The sequence below is a fragment of the Periplaneta americana genome, chromosome 14 (assembly GCF_040183065.1).
Source record: "Periplaneta americana isolate PAMFEO1 chromosome 14, P.americana_PAMFEO1_priV1, whole genome shotgun sequence".
In the NCBI taxonomy this organism is placed as follows: Eukaryota; Metazoa; Arthropoda; class Insecta; order Blattodea; family Blattidae; genus Periplaneta; species Periplaneta americana.
In genome coordinates, this window is record NC_091130.1 from 72,466,767 (window position 1) to 72,484,000 (window position 17,234).

The window sequence follows — 17,234 nt, forward strand, 5'->3', positions numbered from 1 at the left end:
GTAGGTATGATTGTGTATGAATGTGTTAACACACCAACAGATTCGACTATTGTGTGTGTGTTTCTCTCCTCCAAAAGAAAGAGTCCGTTTTGATCGCATTTCGCGTTCAAAACCGCTTTGGTCGTTGTTATAAATTGAGGAGAGGATGTAACTGATAAATCGCTCCCTGGCAGTTTGAAGAAATTCCTCTCAGCCTTATTAATTTTGTTTTCGTCGTAAATATGGGAATGGGGTACGAATTTAGTTATTTTCCTACTCTTAAGTTTGTGCGTTTTCTTGAAATGACTGATCCAAGCATGAGACGCTGAGAAATCTTTATTTTCTATATTCAGACCTCGAGCAATTTCCAATGCCCATAATCGCAAGTGTTCATCATTCACATTTCACTTAGCTCTTCTACCTTCCTCAAAACGAGAATGAAGTTTCTCGTACATCATCTTCCTGTGTTCCAGCTGATTTAGTGGCACAACGGACACTTGTTATCTCCATAACTAAAGTTGTCACTCTGTTGACAACAAATGAAAATTTCTGCGGATATGTGAAAAAGAATGTCACTTCTTACCACCTTCATTTAGCCAGAAATTAACAGCTTTTCTCTTATAAGTATTACTTATGTTGACATTATTGTTTTTAACAGGACTAGGAATGTATCTCGAACCAGAGGATTTGCAAGATGACTCACTTATATCACTGCACTGGAGATTCGGAATTTGGTATTGCTCTCGTACTCGGACTTGTAACATTTACTGCGATCGGAGATTGAGTTTCATGATCGGTATCACTGGCATCACTTTCACTATCTTCATGTATCTCCAGAACTGTCTCCTCATAATGGTCAACACCCTCATAATTAGTTTCTATAAGTTCTATAATATACTGGCCCATTTCCTTTTCTTTCATGTTTATATTCCCGGTAGAAGAAAAACCTCTTTTATAGAAATAATTCGACACAAACTCAACGATATTAATTAGATTTAGAACCTCTCGCTCAGTGGAACACATTGTGACTGTCTCCATTATCTCTTAAAATCCTTCACAGCTTCGCAGTCTTCTTTATTTTATACCACTAACAGGAAATCAGTACAAGTCAAAAGCAGCTGATATCTAGCCTACATTTGCATGACCCCCTCTCCCCTCAACCCACTCTCCACACGTGTTTGTAGAGTCTCCACAGATTGTCAGGGCTGTCTAATCCAGCCAGTAAGCGGTAATATTTCTCTGTATTTTAAATTAGTCGTTTGGCGCTCAATTTCAGTGCCTTGCAGTTAAAACTGGCAGGAAATGTTTCTGGATATGACTTTCTTATATCACATCATTTCTGTGGGAGGAATTTCAAGATAGTTCCGGCATGCACGGGTTGATACTTGATAAGTCAAAGCCTGATAGTTGTGGAACCTTACACATATTTAGAGTTCCTAAATAATAATTGAATGTAAGAGTTGAGACAATGAATATACTCCTTCTGATTGATTGGATCCAACCTTGACTTCCATTAACATACACTAATAAATCTAGGTACATATATGTACTCAAACAAAAATAAATTAGGTCAATGAAATAATAAATCCCTCATTATTTGTAATGTCTAAACTCTAGAGTCTCTTTATAATGAGAGTTATAACATAATTTATTTATATAATAAAATTAGTGAGATCTGAAAATGAAATGTACACAAGAAACAGACATAATAACGAACATAATGGACAATGGTGTAGTATGTTTTAGTAACAAGTATTATTAGGAACAGTGTGTGTTCGATATAAGTGAACTTAATCAATTTAAATGGGGTCGAAAGTTAAATTATAAGAGTGCCTATAAAAGGTATATCTGTAATGAATGTAATTGTGGTACCGGATACAAATTCTGAGGTCCACATTACATGGAGTAAATGTTGACATCAAATATATATCATATCATATTTATATAATACATAAAACCTATTTTTACAGCTACTTTATCACTGAAGAATAAGGAAAACCTGTTAACTTGTATTTACTAGAAGCAAAGGCGTTGTAAGTGCTTACTGGATTATGCAATAAGGTAGGTGATGTTTGGATCCTGTGTCTCAACTCTTACGTTCAGTTATTATCGAGGGACTCTACACATATTCCTCTCATGTGTTCACCCTCAATTGTGGTGTGTCTCTTTCCGCATTGGTATAATTATGGGAAATAATCCTGAAGAACTTATTGACTAAGGAGTTTGCATTACAGGTTGGTAGTTTGGCAATCAGTATCCACTTAATCTTCCATATTATTTCGGACTCGAACTTCAGTGAAAATTCTATGCCTGTTGACCACAACTCTAATATGATCCATGTATTGAAATATTTTCGGAGTTTCTGTTATCATATGGCCTAGCATTTGACGGAGTGTGATATTTGCATGTTCAAAAGCTGAAATGATGAACTTTGCCACCACCATCACAATTCACTACATGTGCAGACTAATCATTTGTTGTCACACAGTAGGCCTATATATGTGATAAAACTTCTGCATACAATGCAATCTGAGATTGCAGGCATAGCAGAGTCATTCACTGATTCATGACATTATTGACTTTGTATAATAGATAATTTAAATACATGTTTCATTTTTATTTTCAGCACCCAGCACAACATCTGCAGCTGTGCAGTCAGCAGAGGAAATGTCTCAGATTGCCATCTCCTCGGCAGCAACACCACCAACCTCAGTAGCACCAACAAACACTACACCTACTTCAAACCTTCCAGCTGGACCTCCAGATCCTAGGTTTAGTTACATGGACATCAGTGTTACAGGAATTGGTAGTTTGGCACCCCATGTCACTGTCAATGGGCAAGTGAGTAAAACTGTAATAATTGTTCATTGATGTGTAAATTAAAATTATTATAATTATTATTATAACATATTACAATAATGTTCAAATCAGTCACACCATTTTTATATCTAGTAGATGATTTCCCCCCCCCCCCCTAGAGAGAGATCTGCCTACAAATAAATCTGCTGTCAGTTTAGTTAATGAATGTTGAATTAAATCATAGTTATTCCCAATCAGATGGAACAATGTGTTACACCACAAATGAAAGTATGAGCTTCTTTCTTAAATTGAATTATTTGTCAAAAAATTATTTTTTGTCCCTAAGAATCATAAATTTAACATTGCTAAATTTATTCCTAGTGGGCTTATATAAGGAAAAGGTATACAGAAAGAAGCTTACATAATTGACGTCTTCAAAGAAACTGTATGCCAAGAGTTCGCAGCCATTGGTGAGGTTACTTTACAAAACCTATTTGGAAATTTGAAACACTTGGTCATAAAAGTTTTTTGACTCAAATGGGAACCATATTTTAGCATGATACATGAGAGAAGTCTGTTATACAAAGTTCAAATTCAAGATATATGTATAAAAGGTTTCGTTCCAAATCAAATTAATCAAATGCTCAGAACATTGGATTTAAGTTCGAAATGTCTAGTGAGTGAGTCACTCTGAACAATGATACAAGTGACATGTATAGATACTGAATTAAAATTTGGAGCGAGTCTTGATTGAAACCCACCTGTATGTAGGCAACAGTTTCACACGACTGTCCACAAGTAGCATATATACAGGGGCTTCTGTTTACTGCACATGCGCAGTGTGTTGTAAGCGAAACTTATATAATAAGGGAGTTCCATATCTACATGTACAATGAAACTTCGATCCATTGTTTTTCAGAGAACAGGGAACAAAAACAATAAATACGGGAAAACGATAATACCGGGAAATCATAAAAATTTCCATATTTAGACGTATAATAGATGCAACAGTTATGGAGGCACCCCACTGTTCCCTAAACAATTTAAGAGAGAAATGCCCACATAATCGACGTATTTAATTTTTAACAATTACCTTAAATAATGTAAACCAGTTGCAGAAGACATAGCCCTGCAGTATATATTAACTACACCCCAACTCTGGCTACAACAACAAGCATCTATAATGAACACCGATCAAAATACCCCTCATTTCTCGTGAAAAACAAGAACTGAATAGACTATAGTGGACTTTATGTTGTAAGCAAACAGCTGGACACATTAAGAAGATTGATTGAATAAATAATGTAAAATCATAAAGGATATGTCTCGTAATATTTTATTCTTGTTTGTAAACTTGCGATAAAAAATTTTTTTGTTTGCTTAAATAGGGTATGAAATTAACAACTCTTCATTAGAACACTATCTACACTATTTCTTGGAGGAAAAGTCTGTAATTAGCTTTCGTTTCATACACATTTCAGTCTGAATTCTATAGTGAATTTCAGATAATGTTACTGAGGTAAAGAGAAAAATTCAGTTTTACCATCTTTCACGCCATCATACCAAGTCATGAGTATGATAAGGATGACATACATGCTAAAAATTAGTGTACAGTTCCTTACGAGATGTTGGCCATTAGTGATAATGTAGACAGAAATGATGAAGTATGTAAAAATCATTAACCTGAATTCGTGATAAGTTCAGAATGCAGATATGTGTTACCACAAATCCATTCTCATAAAATTAATACTATATTTAAAGTAGGTGGGCTTCCGATAGCTCCTACTATTGCATTCCATGCAACTAGAACCTGCATCACAAATTAGGCTTATACCATATTGCATGAAATACTTGTCTACCTCTTCAGTAGCCCTACAAAGATACTTCTGTACGTGTCTAAAGGTACGGTCACACATCGCTACTTTTACTGCGCAACTTTTGTACTGCAGCTGCAAAAGCTGCATGTCGTGTTCACACATACGCCAAAAGTAGCATGCTGCACGCTACTTTCCGTGCTGCGCAATCCATGTGCTGCAAAAGCTGCGGCTGAAGGTTGTGAGTCTGTTCACAAACAAGGTGCTACTTTTGCAGCCGCAGTCATGCTGCAGGTTTCCATCTTCGTGTTGACTTCTCAATATACATTTTGTGGTTATGTTCGTTTTATTAATAAACTCATGCGAAAGCTTACTTATCTATTATTTGCTTTTCTGTCCTAACTAGTATTCACAAACTGGCATTATTTTTAATATAAAGCTTTTAAAAACGCCTATGTACTTAAATGATAACCAACAGCATATTCACGTAATCAATATTGGCAATCCTCCTGTTTGAAACTACGCTACAGAAAATTTAAAAAGTGAATTATATTGTCAGCAAATATGCTCAGACTGTGTTGTGCATTTAATAACTGTTACAAATAATTTATTTTCATCACATCTAACATTAAAATACATCCAAACAATAAAAGTATCATTGGCACATTTGGGTGGCAACACTGGTTGCAACCGCAGCAAAAGTTTCAACAAAACCGATATCAAAAATGCTACTGCTGCAACCCTAAGAACCCTGTTCGCACGTCACTACTTTTAAGCTGCGCGCAGCATGGAAAAGTAGCGAGCAGCAGGTTTGGCAGCCGCTACTTTTCAGGTTGCACTGTTGTTCACACGTCGCAGCACGAGAGTTGCGCAGTTTTTTGTACTGCATCGCTGCAAAAGTAGCGACGTGTGACCGTACCTTAAGTATATAAACATGTACTGAACATAAACAATGAACAAAAATACTTGCCACTGTGGAGATTGGCATCTGTGTTGTATAGCACAGCTGATTCTAAACAAGTCACGGCATTAAGACGACAAATCTCGTTAAGATAAGACGACTGTGTAATATATTCCATAATATTGTTCTTGTTGTTCTCTAATGGCCGCAATTTGGGATCATTTAACCTATTTTGCTTCTTGCTTCCCAAAAAAGTTATTCCATAACATTATCAAGTGTTTATTTACCCCCACAATCTTGTGTGAACTAATCAATAAATCACTGTAAATTTGCATTTCTTTCCAGAATCTAATGTCCGTCTTCATAGTACATATAACATTTAGTAACTAATTTCCGTATTAACAGACTATACCAAACCCACATGGAGAGTTCGCACTCTGCACTAAGATGACGAATCATGTTACGTATCATGACGGCATAATACATCTTACATTTCTCCACAAAGTTTGACACAGTCTCGAGATTGTAATCTTCTGCATCTTCTTGCTTCAAAGATAATAATGGAGAGCAAAAAGTTCACCCTTTCAAATTAAAAGAAAACTATCCATATGGGAAAATATTGCATCGGGACTGTGATTTCTTAATGATTGGTGCGATAAAACGAGGAACGATGGAACAGGGAAAAAAATAGCGTTATTTATATGGGACTATTTCTGGGACCCAAAAAAAAAAAAAAAAAAAGGAAACGAAAATGGCAGGAAAGCGATAACAGGAATGATGCGTCGAGTTTTCACTGTATTTACATATTGTAGAGGTCAAATAATGGCTACATCAGCTCTTCCTTTTTATTCCCTTTTGTTTTTATATACTGTATGTAATATTACTTTATCATTTTACACAATTTTTTTTACCCACATGGAGGATTGAAACATCTATTTCATTGACTAAACTGAAATTGTTAGGTAAATAACTTACTGTCAGTCTTAGTGTCATTTGTTATAGTTTTCCAACTTAAGGAATGCTCAGAATCAAGCTCTGTAAAATATGGAATGCAAAATAAAACATACCAGGAAGTTAATAAGTGTTGTTCCTTATTTGTTCCATTGATTTTGTTTTCAGTTGGCTCTTTTTCAAGCCAACCCACACTTGAAGCAGTTCATTCGTCCTGCAGTAGAAAGGGCTGTGCAGGAGTGGATCCATCCTGTAGTAGATAGATCTATCAAGATCGCTCTCACCACATGTGAACAAATTGTGAAGAAGGACTTTGCCTTGGATCCAGATGAATCCCGTATGAGAGCTGCTGCACATCACATGGTTCGCAACTTGACAGCAGGCATGGCCATGATCACGTGCAGAGACCAGCTGTTGGTGTCCATCAGTACGAATCTGAAACAGACCTTCTTGTCAGCACTGATGGTGAGCTAAGCCTGAAATAGGACTAATACCAAAGATCAGATATTACTTGGTGGTCTAATGGTTACTATGTTAGCTATTCAATCCAAGATTTACAGGTTCAGAATTTGGCCAGGGATGGAAGGAGGTACCTATTTGAAGATATATGGCATGTCTACTACTACTACTACTACTACTACTACTACTACTACTACTACTTCTACTACTACTACTACTACTACTACCACTACTACTACTACTACCACTACTGCCAACATCACCACCACCACCACCACTACCACCATGACCACAAGAGAGTGTCAGTAAGTTACAAATTGAAATAGCAACTTACATTTTTAATGAGGTTTCTGAAGCAAACATTGCTAAAGGGCTGTATAATCGATGTGCCATTAATTGAGGATTTGAATAGCTTTAAACAAATCTTAAATTTCTTTGTACAAGTGAAACAGAGAAGCAGCAGTTCCAAGATGATGGCAGCTCTGCTCAAGTGTACTGTTAGCTACTAGATCCGAGCGTTGGTGTATGATCTGTCTCAGGCTAGTAATGATGTACCTAAGACTCATCACTTTTGATTATTTGGGCTAGCATATCATCCCCTTCATGCTTGGATCAAGTTGCCCACCTGTTGCATATTTTGTCTCCATGACTATCTCCACTGGTCGACCAACTAGGTATTCTGTATGTGATGGCCCTTCAGAGGATTTCTGCAACCAATTGTAAACTGGTTAATGTGATAGGCAATGTTTACCAGACATGGGCAGCATTTCTTTATGAATATTCTTTGCTGTCAGACCTTTTGCATAGAAAAATCTCTCAACAGAGTACTGCTTAACAATGATACACTCATGCGGAGGTGCCACCATCTTGCAACTGCTACCTCTTTGTTTCGCTTGTGTACACATCAATCACCTTGAAATCTGGATAATACTGCCATGTAGCAGTGATAGCTTCAGGCAACTCATTCAAAAATTTGTTGCTACTTCAATTTGTATCTTACTGACTTGCCTGTGTACTAATAATTATATTCATAGCACTGTTGCTACTCTATTATGAATACTATTAATGTTACCACCACCACTACCAACACCACCATTTTTACAATCATTCTAATTTATCTTCATGAAAAAAAATTATGGTTTATTTAATTACGCTTGCAACTGTCGAGGTTATATCAGTGTCGCCAGTGTGCTGGAATTTTGTCCCATAGGAGTTCTTTTACATGCCAGTAAATCTACTGACATGAGTCTGTCGATCGAACCTGCAACCTCGAGCACAGAAGGCCAACGCTATACCAACTGCGCTACCCAGGTCGACTTATCTTCATGAAGAATGTAATATCTGAAATGAGTAAAATGTATTTCTATAATATAAAGTAATAAAATGATGAATAGTAATTAATTACAGTAGAACCCCTTTTTAACGAATCTCTGAGGAATTACTTTTCTTTTCCTTAAAAGGGGGTTTACACAAAATGGGAAGAAAAGAGTAAAATAACTTGTACTAATATGTGTGTTATATCCCTAACTTTATTATCATTTAATTAGGCCTTCAATTATTACTTACAATACATTTCATTATAATATTTTCTAAGTCTTCAAATGCTTAGGCACAAATGTTTTTCCAATTGTTTGAACCTGAACCACACTCAAACTAGGCATTGAAAATTTACTTTTTTTCTTCTTCAGCAAAACATGCTTTTGTGCCATATGTGATAATATTATTTGAGGATTAGCCTCGATGTCCCTTATTTTCATTTTCTGTCCAGTAGTTAACTTTTTCCATTTAGTCGCCATTATAACGATGCAGAAAGAGCATAAACTAAGAAAAAAAACTTTGGAAACAGACTCCACACAACTCACAGGAACAAAGCAAGCACTCTGTGAAAGCAACGCAAAGCAAGATCTAAGTCAGAACAGTTCCACGGACCACCTTGCTCTTGTTTCCTTCAGAAGCAAATTTGTAGCATATTTTAATACCAGTATACTTGTATTTTAAAAAAAGAAATAATTAATTAAAATTAATTTAATTCAATTAATTTTATATTAGTATTAACTAAGTTAATGTTAATAGAAGAAAATTCATTTTGGTTTTTTTTTATAATTTAAGGTATTAGAGTTTGGATAATCTTTAACTAATTAACTAAAAAAATAAATGTTGGTACTCGCATTAATGAGATGGATGAACCTGCCAATTCTTGCACAGTTGTTCTAAATTTGGATGTATGCTGGTAAGTTTAAGTCTAAGATCGTCACATACATCAAGTCGATTTTGGTACTTTGTTTTTATTAGAGTTAGTGATGAAAACACTTTCTCACACAGATACGTAGAAGCAAACTGAATTATAATCTCTAAAGCACAATTGTACAGTTCACTATATTCTCTTTTCACTTGTAACAAGGTCCAGAAATTAATCATACTTTCCGCTTAGAATTTCATTTTAAGTCCAGTGTCATTCGAGAGCTCAATTAACTATTCTCTTTCACTCAATGAAAGTTTGTTATTTTCAATATCGCAATGAAAGTGATCACGAACCCATGAAAAATCGTCATATTTATTTGGAAAATAAGTTTAAAATTGTGACCTCAGAGTTGTATTATTGGTGTACAACATACAGTACGTGACCATTTCAATGTGCTGGCTCGGTGTCGGCAAAACTATTAAGAAAATCATAAATACATGAAAAGGTTCGGTACTTTGGTCCTCTGTTATGAATTCGGGTGGTCTCTGGCTGGGTTACAGGCGCCAGATGAGCTATAGTGTGATACGCAATTCGTTTGAATTTTATTTTTTCTTCTGTCTTTTTTGAAGGACCACAAGGGCACACTCGAGGACTACAGGTGGTCCACGGACCATAGTTTGAGAAATGCTGTGCTGTTGAATATGCCAGTACTATTGATTATTGAAAGTCAAGGCGATATTTTGGGCTTCATTGTCAAAATCCATTTGAAAAGTATTTCTTAAAAGTGGGAATTAATTACATTATTCTTATGGTAATTTGGCTGGGACTTAACAGATTATTCTTTTAAAAACCGGGAATTCCTTAAAAATGGGAACATTAAAACGGGTTTTTACTGTATATAATAATTAGAATAACTTGCTTGTTTCTGTCCATAGCATGGACCCAGCATTTATTTAAAGAATCTCCCTTCATCACATACTATGATTATTATTATTAGAGGCATTTGGTGACCAGTTTAGGTCGAAAAGAATTAAAAATAGCCAATAGCCCTGCACACTTCCATGTGTTGAAGCATTATTTTCTGTTCGTGTGAACTATTTCACATCCAGTTAGGGTTGAGACCCAGAATGCTTAAGTCTCAAAGTGGCACCCTCTTTATATAAGGATGAAGGTGGTGATAATGGTGAGACAAACCAGAGGATTAATTTGAAAGTTTCTTCTCATTTGTCATTGAATGGGTTGAAGGAAAATCCCGGATATGAGCTCAGATCCACCAGTTCGACATGCTGATCATTGTATATCATGGTGCTAACCATTGTCATTTTCATTGAAACGTGACAGTTTGGCTTACATTTAAAAAACAGTTCATATGGCAACAGGACAAAATTGTATTTAGGTCAAACCAACAGGACAACTAAGACAACAATACAAATCAGGAATTTTCAAAATGGAATGTTTGGTTGGTTGATTTGCAGGTCAACTGCAAGGAGGAAGGGTCAAGAGCTGTTTAAAGAATGATCCCCCTTTTCAAGCGTTTAAGATGTCTTCCCCCCCCCCTTTCCAACTGCTATGGTTATATAGCATCTGAATAAGATGGGGATGATAATGCCAGCGAAATGAGTCCATGGTCCAGCACCGAAAGTTACCCAACATTTTGTTCTTAATGAGTTGAGGCAAAACCCCCCGGAAAAAACCTCACCCTGGTCACTTGACCCAACCAGGAGAGATGTCTTGTAAAATACTTGCCGACAACAAGGGATTTATTTGGCTTCAGATTATACTCTGCAACCCAACAATGACATCTATACTTACATTCACTTCCCGCATATAATCTATAACTTTAACCACAAATTAATGTATAAATCTAAAATTGATTTTGAAAGAAGTATGTAAGTATGGCCATTGCCAGTTGAGGAAGTGTAGTAAATCTGTTGCCCCTGTGAAGTAGATTTACTCTATGAGAGATCCCTCTACTCATGTATGAAAGCTATATTTTATGTCCAATTCTGCCATTACTTATTTCTAATCTCATGCTGACTCTTCGATAAATATCTCAAGTCGAGATCCGGTTGAATAATATACCTTAATATTGTAGAACATATCATGATCTAGAAGTCTTGTAGTTCTTAAATGGATTGTGTTGCTTCACGGTACCAAATCATGAAGTTAATTTGAAGCCTTCTCTCTCCAGGCTGCCACGCCTCAGCAAAAAGAACTTGCTGACCAGGCTGCAACAGTTGCCGCACAGGATAACATGGAATTGGCCTGTGCGTTCATCCAGAAGACTGCTATTGAGAAGGCAATCCCAGAAATAGACAAGCGACTTGTCACAGTAAGTCACGAAATTTTGTAAAACTATTTTCACATGGCTAATTTCTCCTTATCTTATCCCTGTTTATATTCATTCTATTTTCTGTCTCCTATCCTCTTATTTCCTTGCCTCTTCATTGTGTTCTTTTCTCGTCTCTTTTTCCTTTCCTCTCTCTGTTTTCTTCTTTTCCTTCATGATCTTGTATTCCCTTTTTCCTGTGTCATCTTCCTCTTTCTAGTGTTCCTTTCTACTCTTCTGATTATTTTTTGCTCTTTCCCTCCTTGTTCACATCTTATTTTTCATGTTTCTTCTCTTTATGTTCTAATTTATCTTCACATTTTACTTCTCTTCTTCTGCTCCACCCCATCCCATTAACTCTCTTGTCTTTATTGGCAGGTACTGTATATGACTTGAAGTGTTTTTTTTTTATGTATGTTACTTGCTAAAATTTACTTAAGATATTATTTTGCACTTTTGTCAAAGACTTGTTACCTAATGTCATACATTCCGAATACTTTCATTTTATTCCTTCCACTGGTAATTATTAATAAATTTTGTTTTGCAGGAATTCGAACTACGAAAACATGCACGCAACGAAGGTCGTAGGTACTGCGACCCACTTGTGCTCACATATCAAGCTGAGCGCATGCCTGAACAGATTCGACTAAAGGTGGGGGGAGTCACTACCCAACAGATGGCTGTGTATGAGGAGTTTGCACGCAATATACCTGGCTTTCTCCCACTTACGGAACGAGATGCAGCCATGTTCATTCCCAAGTCTGTTGCGGTAATTGCATTCTTGAAATGTTTATTTTGAATATTGTAGCATTCATGCAATTAAGGTTATGATGTAATAAGTTTCCTATTAGTTCACAAGTTACAACTTTTGTTTCCTTGGTTTGCAGGACTCAAACACATCTGGAACACCTTTTCAGAGCACAGGGCCATCTCAGCTAGTAAGGGGGACTAATATATATTCTCTCAAAAATAGTCTTGTTATCTGTATTTGTGATGTTTAGGTTCATTTGGTTTCATTTCTTTCCTTTATAGACATATGGAACAGACGAACTCGGTGCTGTGTTTGAGAAACTGGCTAACGATCTCGACCACTACATCCAAAGTATTATTGGAAGCCAAGGAGTCATACCATCCTCCAATTGTCACGTGGGCACCCTGCACAATCTGTTGGAGGCGTTGATCATTGCCAGAAAATCAAGAGATGCCATGTCAGCTGTAGCTCTGGTACAGAAGGTGAGACATGGCATTTCACATTTCTGTTCCTACTCTACATTCTTACTCCTACACCAACACCACAACCATTTATGTTCTCAGTTTCCTAATTGAGAACTTGCTTATCATTCATGCCTCATTCCAGACTATCCACACTTGATACATTCAAAATAATGTAAACAATTCAACATACCGTATTTACTCACGTAATTTCGCCATCTCTCTCGCTCTCTCTTCCCCTCTCCCCCTCTCTCTATAACATATTACTTGTCATGTGTTATTCGTAATTTCGTTACTTATTTCTTTCTGCCGAGATTAAATCTATATTACATGGTTTGAAAGCCATTTTCAGAATGTAAAATTTATAGGTATCAGTTAACTGCAATCACCCATAAATTATACTGCTGTCACTGGTATATCTATAAGAATTTCACTGTTAACTAACTTAGAAATTAAGTGTAGTAATATAATTAAACTTTTATATTTCTGTAGATAGATTTGTGATTTAGTTCTGTTTACTGGAAATAAAAAAAATAATTATTTCTTATATATTTTTGCAGGCTGTTGAAGGATTGCTAGACACAATGACTACGATGCAGAATGACCCAGATCAAATGATGCGGTATAGAGAGATTCACCTTCGAGTCTTGAAAGCACTCCAGGATCCACGAGCTTACGGCATGCAGTGGACCAACAAGCAGGTGACACGGTAAGTTTTCTAGTAATGTAATTAATTGACATGTAATTTTTTTCTCTGGTTTTACAACATCCTAGCAGTTTAGTTATTCTTTTATAACTTCATTTTATTACGAATCATGTGTTCAGTTAATATTGCATCTTATTCATTGCAGATTTTGCGTTGTCTTGAGTCAAATTTATTTTAAAATATTCAGCTAGGCAAAAATTTGAATACCGTAATTTTAAAATATGCAACTGTGGTTTTTCATTGTGTTAGTAAGTTGTAGTGATCTTGCCAACTTATCATTGGGACGGGATTGTTATGCACTTGCTATAATTAGTACTGTAGTGCTTGAAATTATTAGCCAATTGTAATACATGGTTCAAACTTTGTGTTCGTGTGTAATTGAAAAAGTTTGTGTCATTCAGTAATATAGACTTGTGGGTGACTTTAGCGATTGGTGCTCGTTTTTCAAATGCAAGTTCAACTGAACAGTTTCTACTATTCGATACAAATTAGACAGTGTGCTTCACTAAATGCATTTTCCAGTCTTTGTGACCCAGATCTCCTTTATTAGATTTCAAAATGTTGTGAACAAGGCCTCAAATCAGTTCTAATCTACATCATATTCACTCAGGCATATTTGGTGTCATTTTTAACTTTTAATATTGCAATGCTGCAAAAGTTATATTTTCGCAGAAATACACGTTTACAGCATTCTTGATGACTAAAAAATGGCTCTGGACATGTGTCTGTCAGTCCGTGTATAGCTATTTCTCTTAAACAATTGGTAATATTTTGTATACAGTATATTCAATATGTACTAAATACTGTATATGTACTAAATACTGTAAAACTAACTGCCGCTCTCGCTTGCTGTGTTCGTCGTTGCACTTGTCACACTTGTCTTTCAAGTCTCGTCTCGTAACTCTTGTGTGCTTTAAGTCTTGCTCATCATTCTCGAAATAGCATTTGGTCAACGCAGAAAGATTTCGTAACTTTGAATAACATACATCATTGAAATAAATAACATTGGATATGTTTAATTGATACAAAAAGACAAAACAAAACAGTATCATAGTTACCAAATGTTTTGGTTCTATTATCAGATACTACCTATGGTTATATAAATAGAAAAAAAAATCTCAAATAAATTTGCATTTCTAAGAAACAAAACATAACGTTAAATAAAGCGTTAATATTTTTTTAGTTGAGATTGTACATTTGAACTCCATACGAAAAAAAAAAAAAATCCTAGCCTTTTCATAAGGGCCTAGTAATTAAATAAAGATTTGGCAACGGATTATTATACACTGAAAGGTAGAGATGATGTTTCAAATAGATTACGTGATTGTTTATACATATACAACAGTTGCCAAAACAGATAAAAGTCAGTCTGGTAAAAACAAACTTTGATGATTCAAGGCTAACTTGACGTTCGAGAGTTGATCACTCCCGTTGTCCTGCTGTCTTGAACATTTGCTTACAAGCAGTCAATGACGTACGCAATACTGTCATGTCAGTTTTCGGCTTTGCGGGCACTTTAGTCTTGCTTTCTCGTTCGTTATTCAACTCTAGTCTGTATACATTTTCCATGTTCACTGACAAACACTGCTTCAGTAAAATAATTTCAGATATTTCATTAAAAATAGTTTTTTTCTTTAAATTAGCGTTATTTGAATACAAATTGATAAATTTGCGTTATCACAAATGTAAATTTTGCATGTCCCTATTTGTGGCGAATCCTCGGCCTCATCTCACTTCACTTCACTTTACTTCATCTCGTCACAAAAATAGAAAAATGTGTAACTCTTGACTTGACTTGTATCACATCTTGAAACTTTAATGCTGATGTAAGATACTCTATATGGAATACAGTAAATGAAATTAAAGGAACTTTAAATGGAATACGAATTACATGGTTAATGGAACAAGGATGTATGTATAAACCATTTGACATCAAAAAAATAAATAGCCTAAATTGAATATTACATAGACTTTGGTCTAATCTCTGTCATAACAGGAAGCTGGGTGCTGTTTCATGTAGCCTACTTGCATGATATGTATGAACTATGAATTACGAACTGCATGGGAGAGGGGTGTATGTGACAGTTCAGCCACGAAAAAAATATATAATCACAATCTAAACCTTATTTAGAACATACGAACACAAGTTCCAAGTAGTGTTTAACAAACAGTATAATTATGTATAGATATTAGTGATTTTTCATCTTGTAGGTTGCTAACACATGATCCAATGAGAATGGTTGTTTTTGGCTAGTGACCATCACTGTTTACACATAGAAGAAGTGTCTGTACTATGTAATAAACTCTATTGTATAAAAAGCGCCAGTAGTCCTTATTCAACATTTCCAATAAATTAATTTGATTTATAAACTACAGTGAAACAAAACAGAATTAATTATTCGATGGATACATTTTACTGCCAGATGAGTGTAATTTCATCGATAACATGCATTACTAATAAAACTCGCGCTTTTAACAGCTATGAGTATGTATAGTATGTTCAGATTTACTGACTGTACATGTGCTCCTTTGCATTTTTATTCACCAGCTGAAAAGTGCTGTACCTCCGAATATTCTTTCATATTATTTCTGTCTTATGTTTTTATGCTTTTCGGAAATATCCTTCGCTATTTTACTTTGATAGCAAACCTTGAATAATCTTAAAAAAATAAAAATAAATAAACATTTTTCACTTTCTTCAGTATGAGCCTTTATTACAAAATATGTACAAGTGACAGAAACAGGGTGCAACTAGTAAACAATATCTGAAACACAATTTTATTCAGTTCATTATTGCGCACATTGCTGCACTTGTTGCTTTCAGGTGCGTGTTGGAAAGCCGAGATGAATTGAAATACAACCTGGATGGCATAGACGTTCTGATCCGCTCTCACTTGCTGAACCTCCAGCAGTATGATCTACATCTTGCTCAGTCTATGGAAAGTGGCATGAACTACATGGCTGTCGCATTTGCTATGCAGCTCGTGCAATTGTACCTTGTGGATGACCGCATGAACAGCACAGTCACAGAGAGTGATCTTTATCACACTATCGAGATGCTGGCACGGATCTCCACACACTCAAGACAGGCTCCAGATGGGTGAGTTCCTTTCTTCTGCACTTGTGTAAGTTACAAGTTTAAGTTCTTGTGAAGTGTAGAGTTGTGTCCTTGTTTCTGAAAATAATATACAAATATTTTATGTTGTTAGAAGATAGGTTATTGTTTAAAGTTGTTACAGATGGTGATACAATTCATTTATACAGGGTGATCCAGCCAGGGCTAAACTCCTAACCGCACTTACAGCGGCTGATCATATGTAATGATGCTACCATATGTGGAGGATTCGTTCTGCGCTTTTGCAGTTAGTATTGCGTAATGATGTACGTACCAAATTCACAATTCATGTTCGAAATGACGTCCTTGTGATATCTGGCAGGCTGCACATCTCTTGAAAACAGTCCAGCAACTCGCTGCAGTTCGTTCTCCGAAATGGCTCGAATTTCTTGTCAGATATTTTGAGTTCCTCAAGTGAATGTGGGTTATTCGGGTAAACTTTACTTTTAACCACTGAGGTGGAACAATGCTTCGTCACTAGAAAAAATTAAGGTGGTGTCAAGTAGTCTTAATCACTGCAATAGTGCAGCAGTTACTACGCATAAGACTTTCCACTGATGCCAGTCTAGCCCTCGCTGACTCACTCTGTATATTTTTCAAACAATTAAATTGTTATATGATAATTAAATAAACAGCTCGTAGAGTTTTTCACTTCTAGAAAATAGCATTGGTATCTCAGTTCTCTAAATCAAATTGTAGGGTTCTCTCACTCTATCCCTCCTCCTCCTCTCGGCCTGTAGGAGTCTAGTATAATAACAGATATTAATGGCTGTAGTGTAGAAATAAT

At 35.8% G+C, this 17,234-nt stretch overlaps 1 protein-coding gene across 7 annotated transcripts in view; it reads left to right on the forward strand.

Moving 5' to 3' along the window:
- The window catches only part of Not1 (CCR4-NOT transcription complex subunit 1), a 177,008-nt gene that overhangs the window by 113,298 nt on the left and 46,476 nt on the right, over positions 1-17,234 (forward strand). For all 7 annotated transcript variants that reach the window (XM_069845568.1, XM_069845567.1, XM_069845569.1 and 4 more), the window contains 8 exons: positions 2,606-2,820; positions 6,613-6,909; positions 11,277-11,417; positions 11,962-12,183; positions 12,302-12,352; positions 12,447-12,647; positions 13,187-13,335; positions 16,157-16,432. In XM_069845568.1, the coding sequence (XP_069701669.1) occupies positions 2,606-2,820; positions 6,613-6,909; positions 11,277-11,417; positions 11,962-12,183; positions 12,302-12,352; positions 12,447-12,647; positions 13,187-13,335; positions 16,157-16,432 (1,552 nt within the window). The remainder of the gene's footprint in view (positions 1-2,605; positions 2,821-6,612; positions 6,910-11,276; positions 11,418-11,961; positions 12,184-12,301; positions 12,353-12,446; positions 12,648-13,186; positions 13,336-16,156; positions 16,433-17,234) is intronic.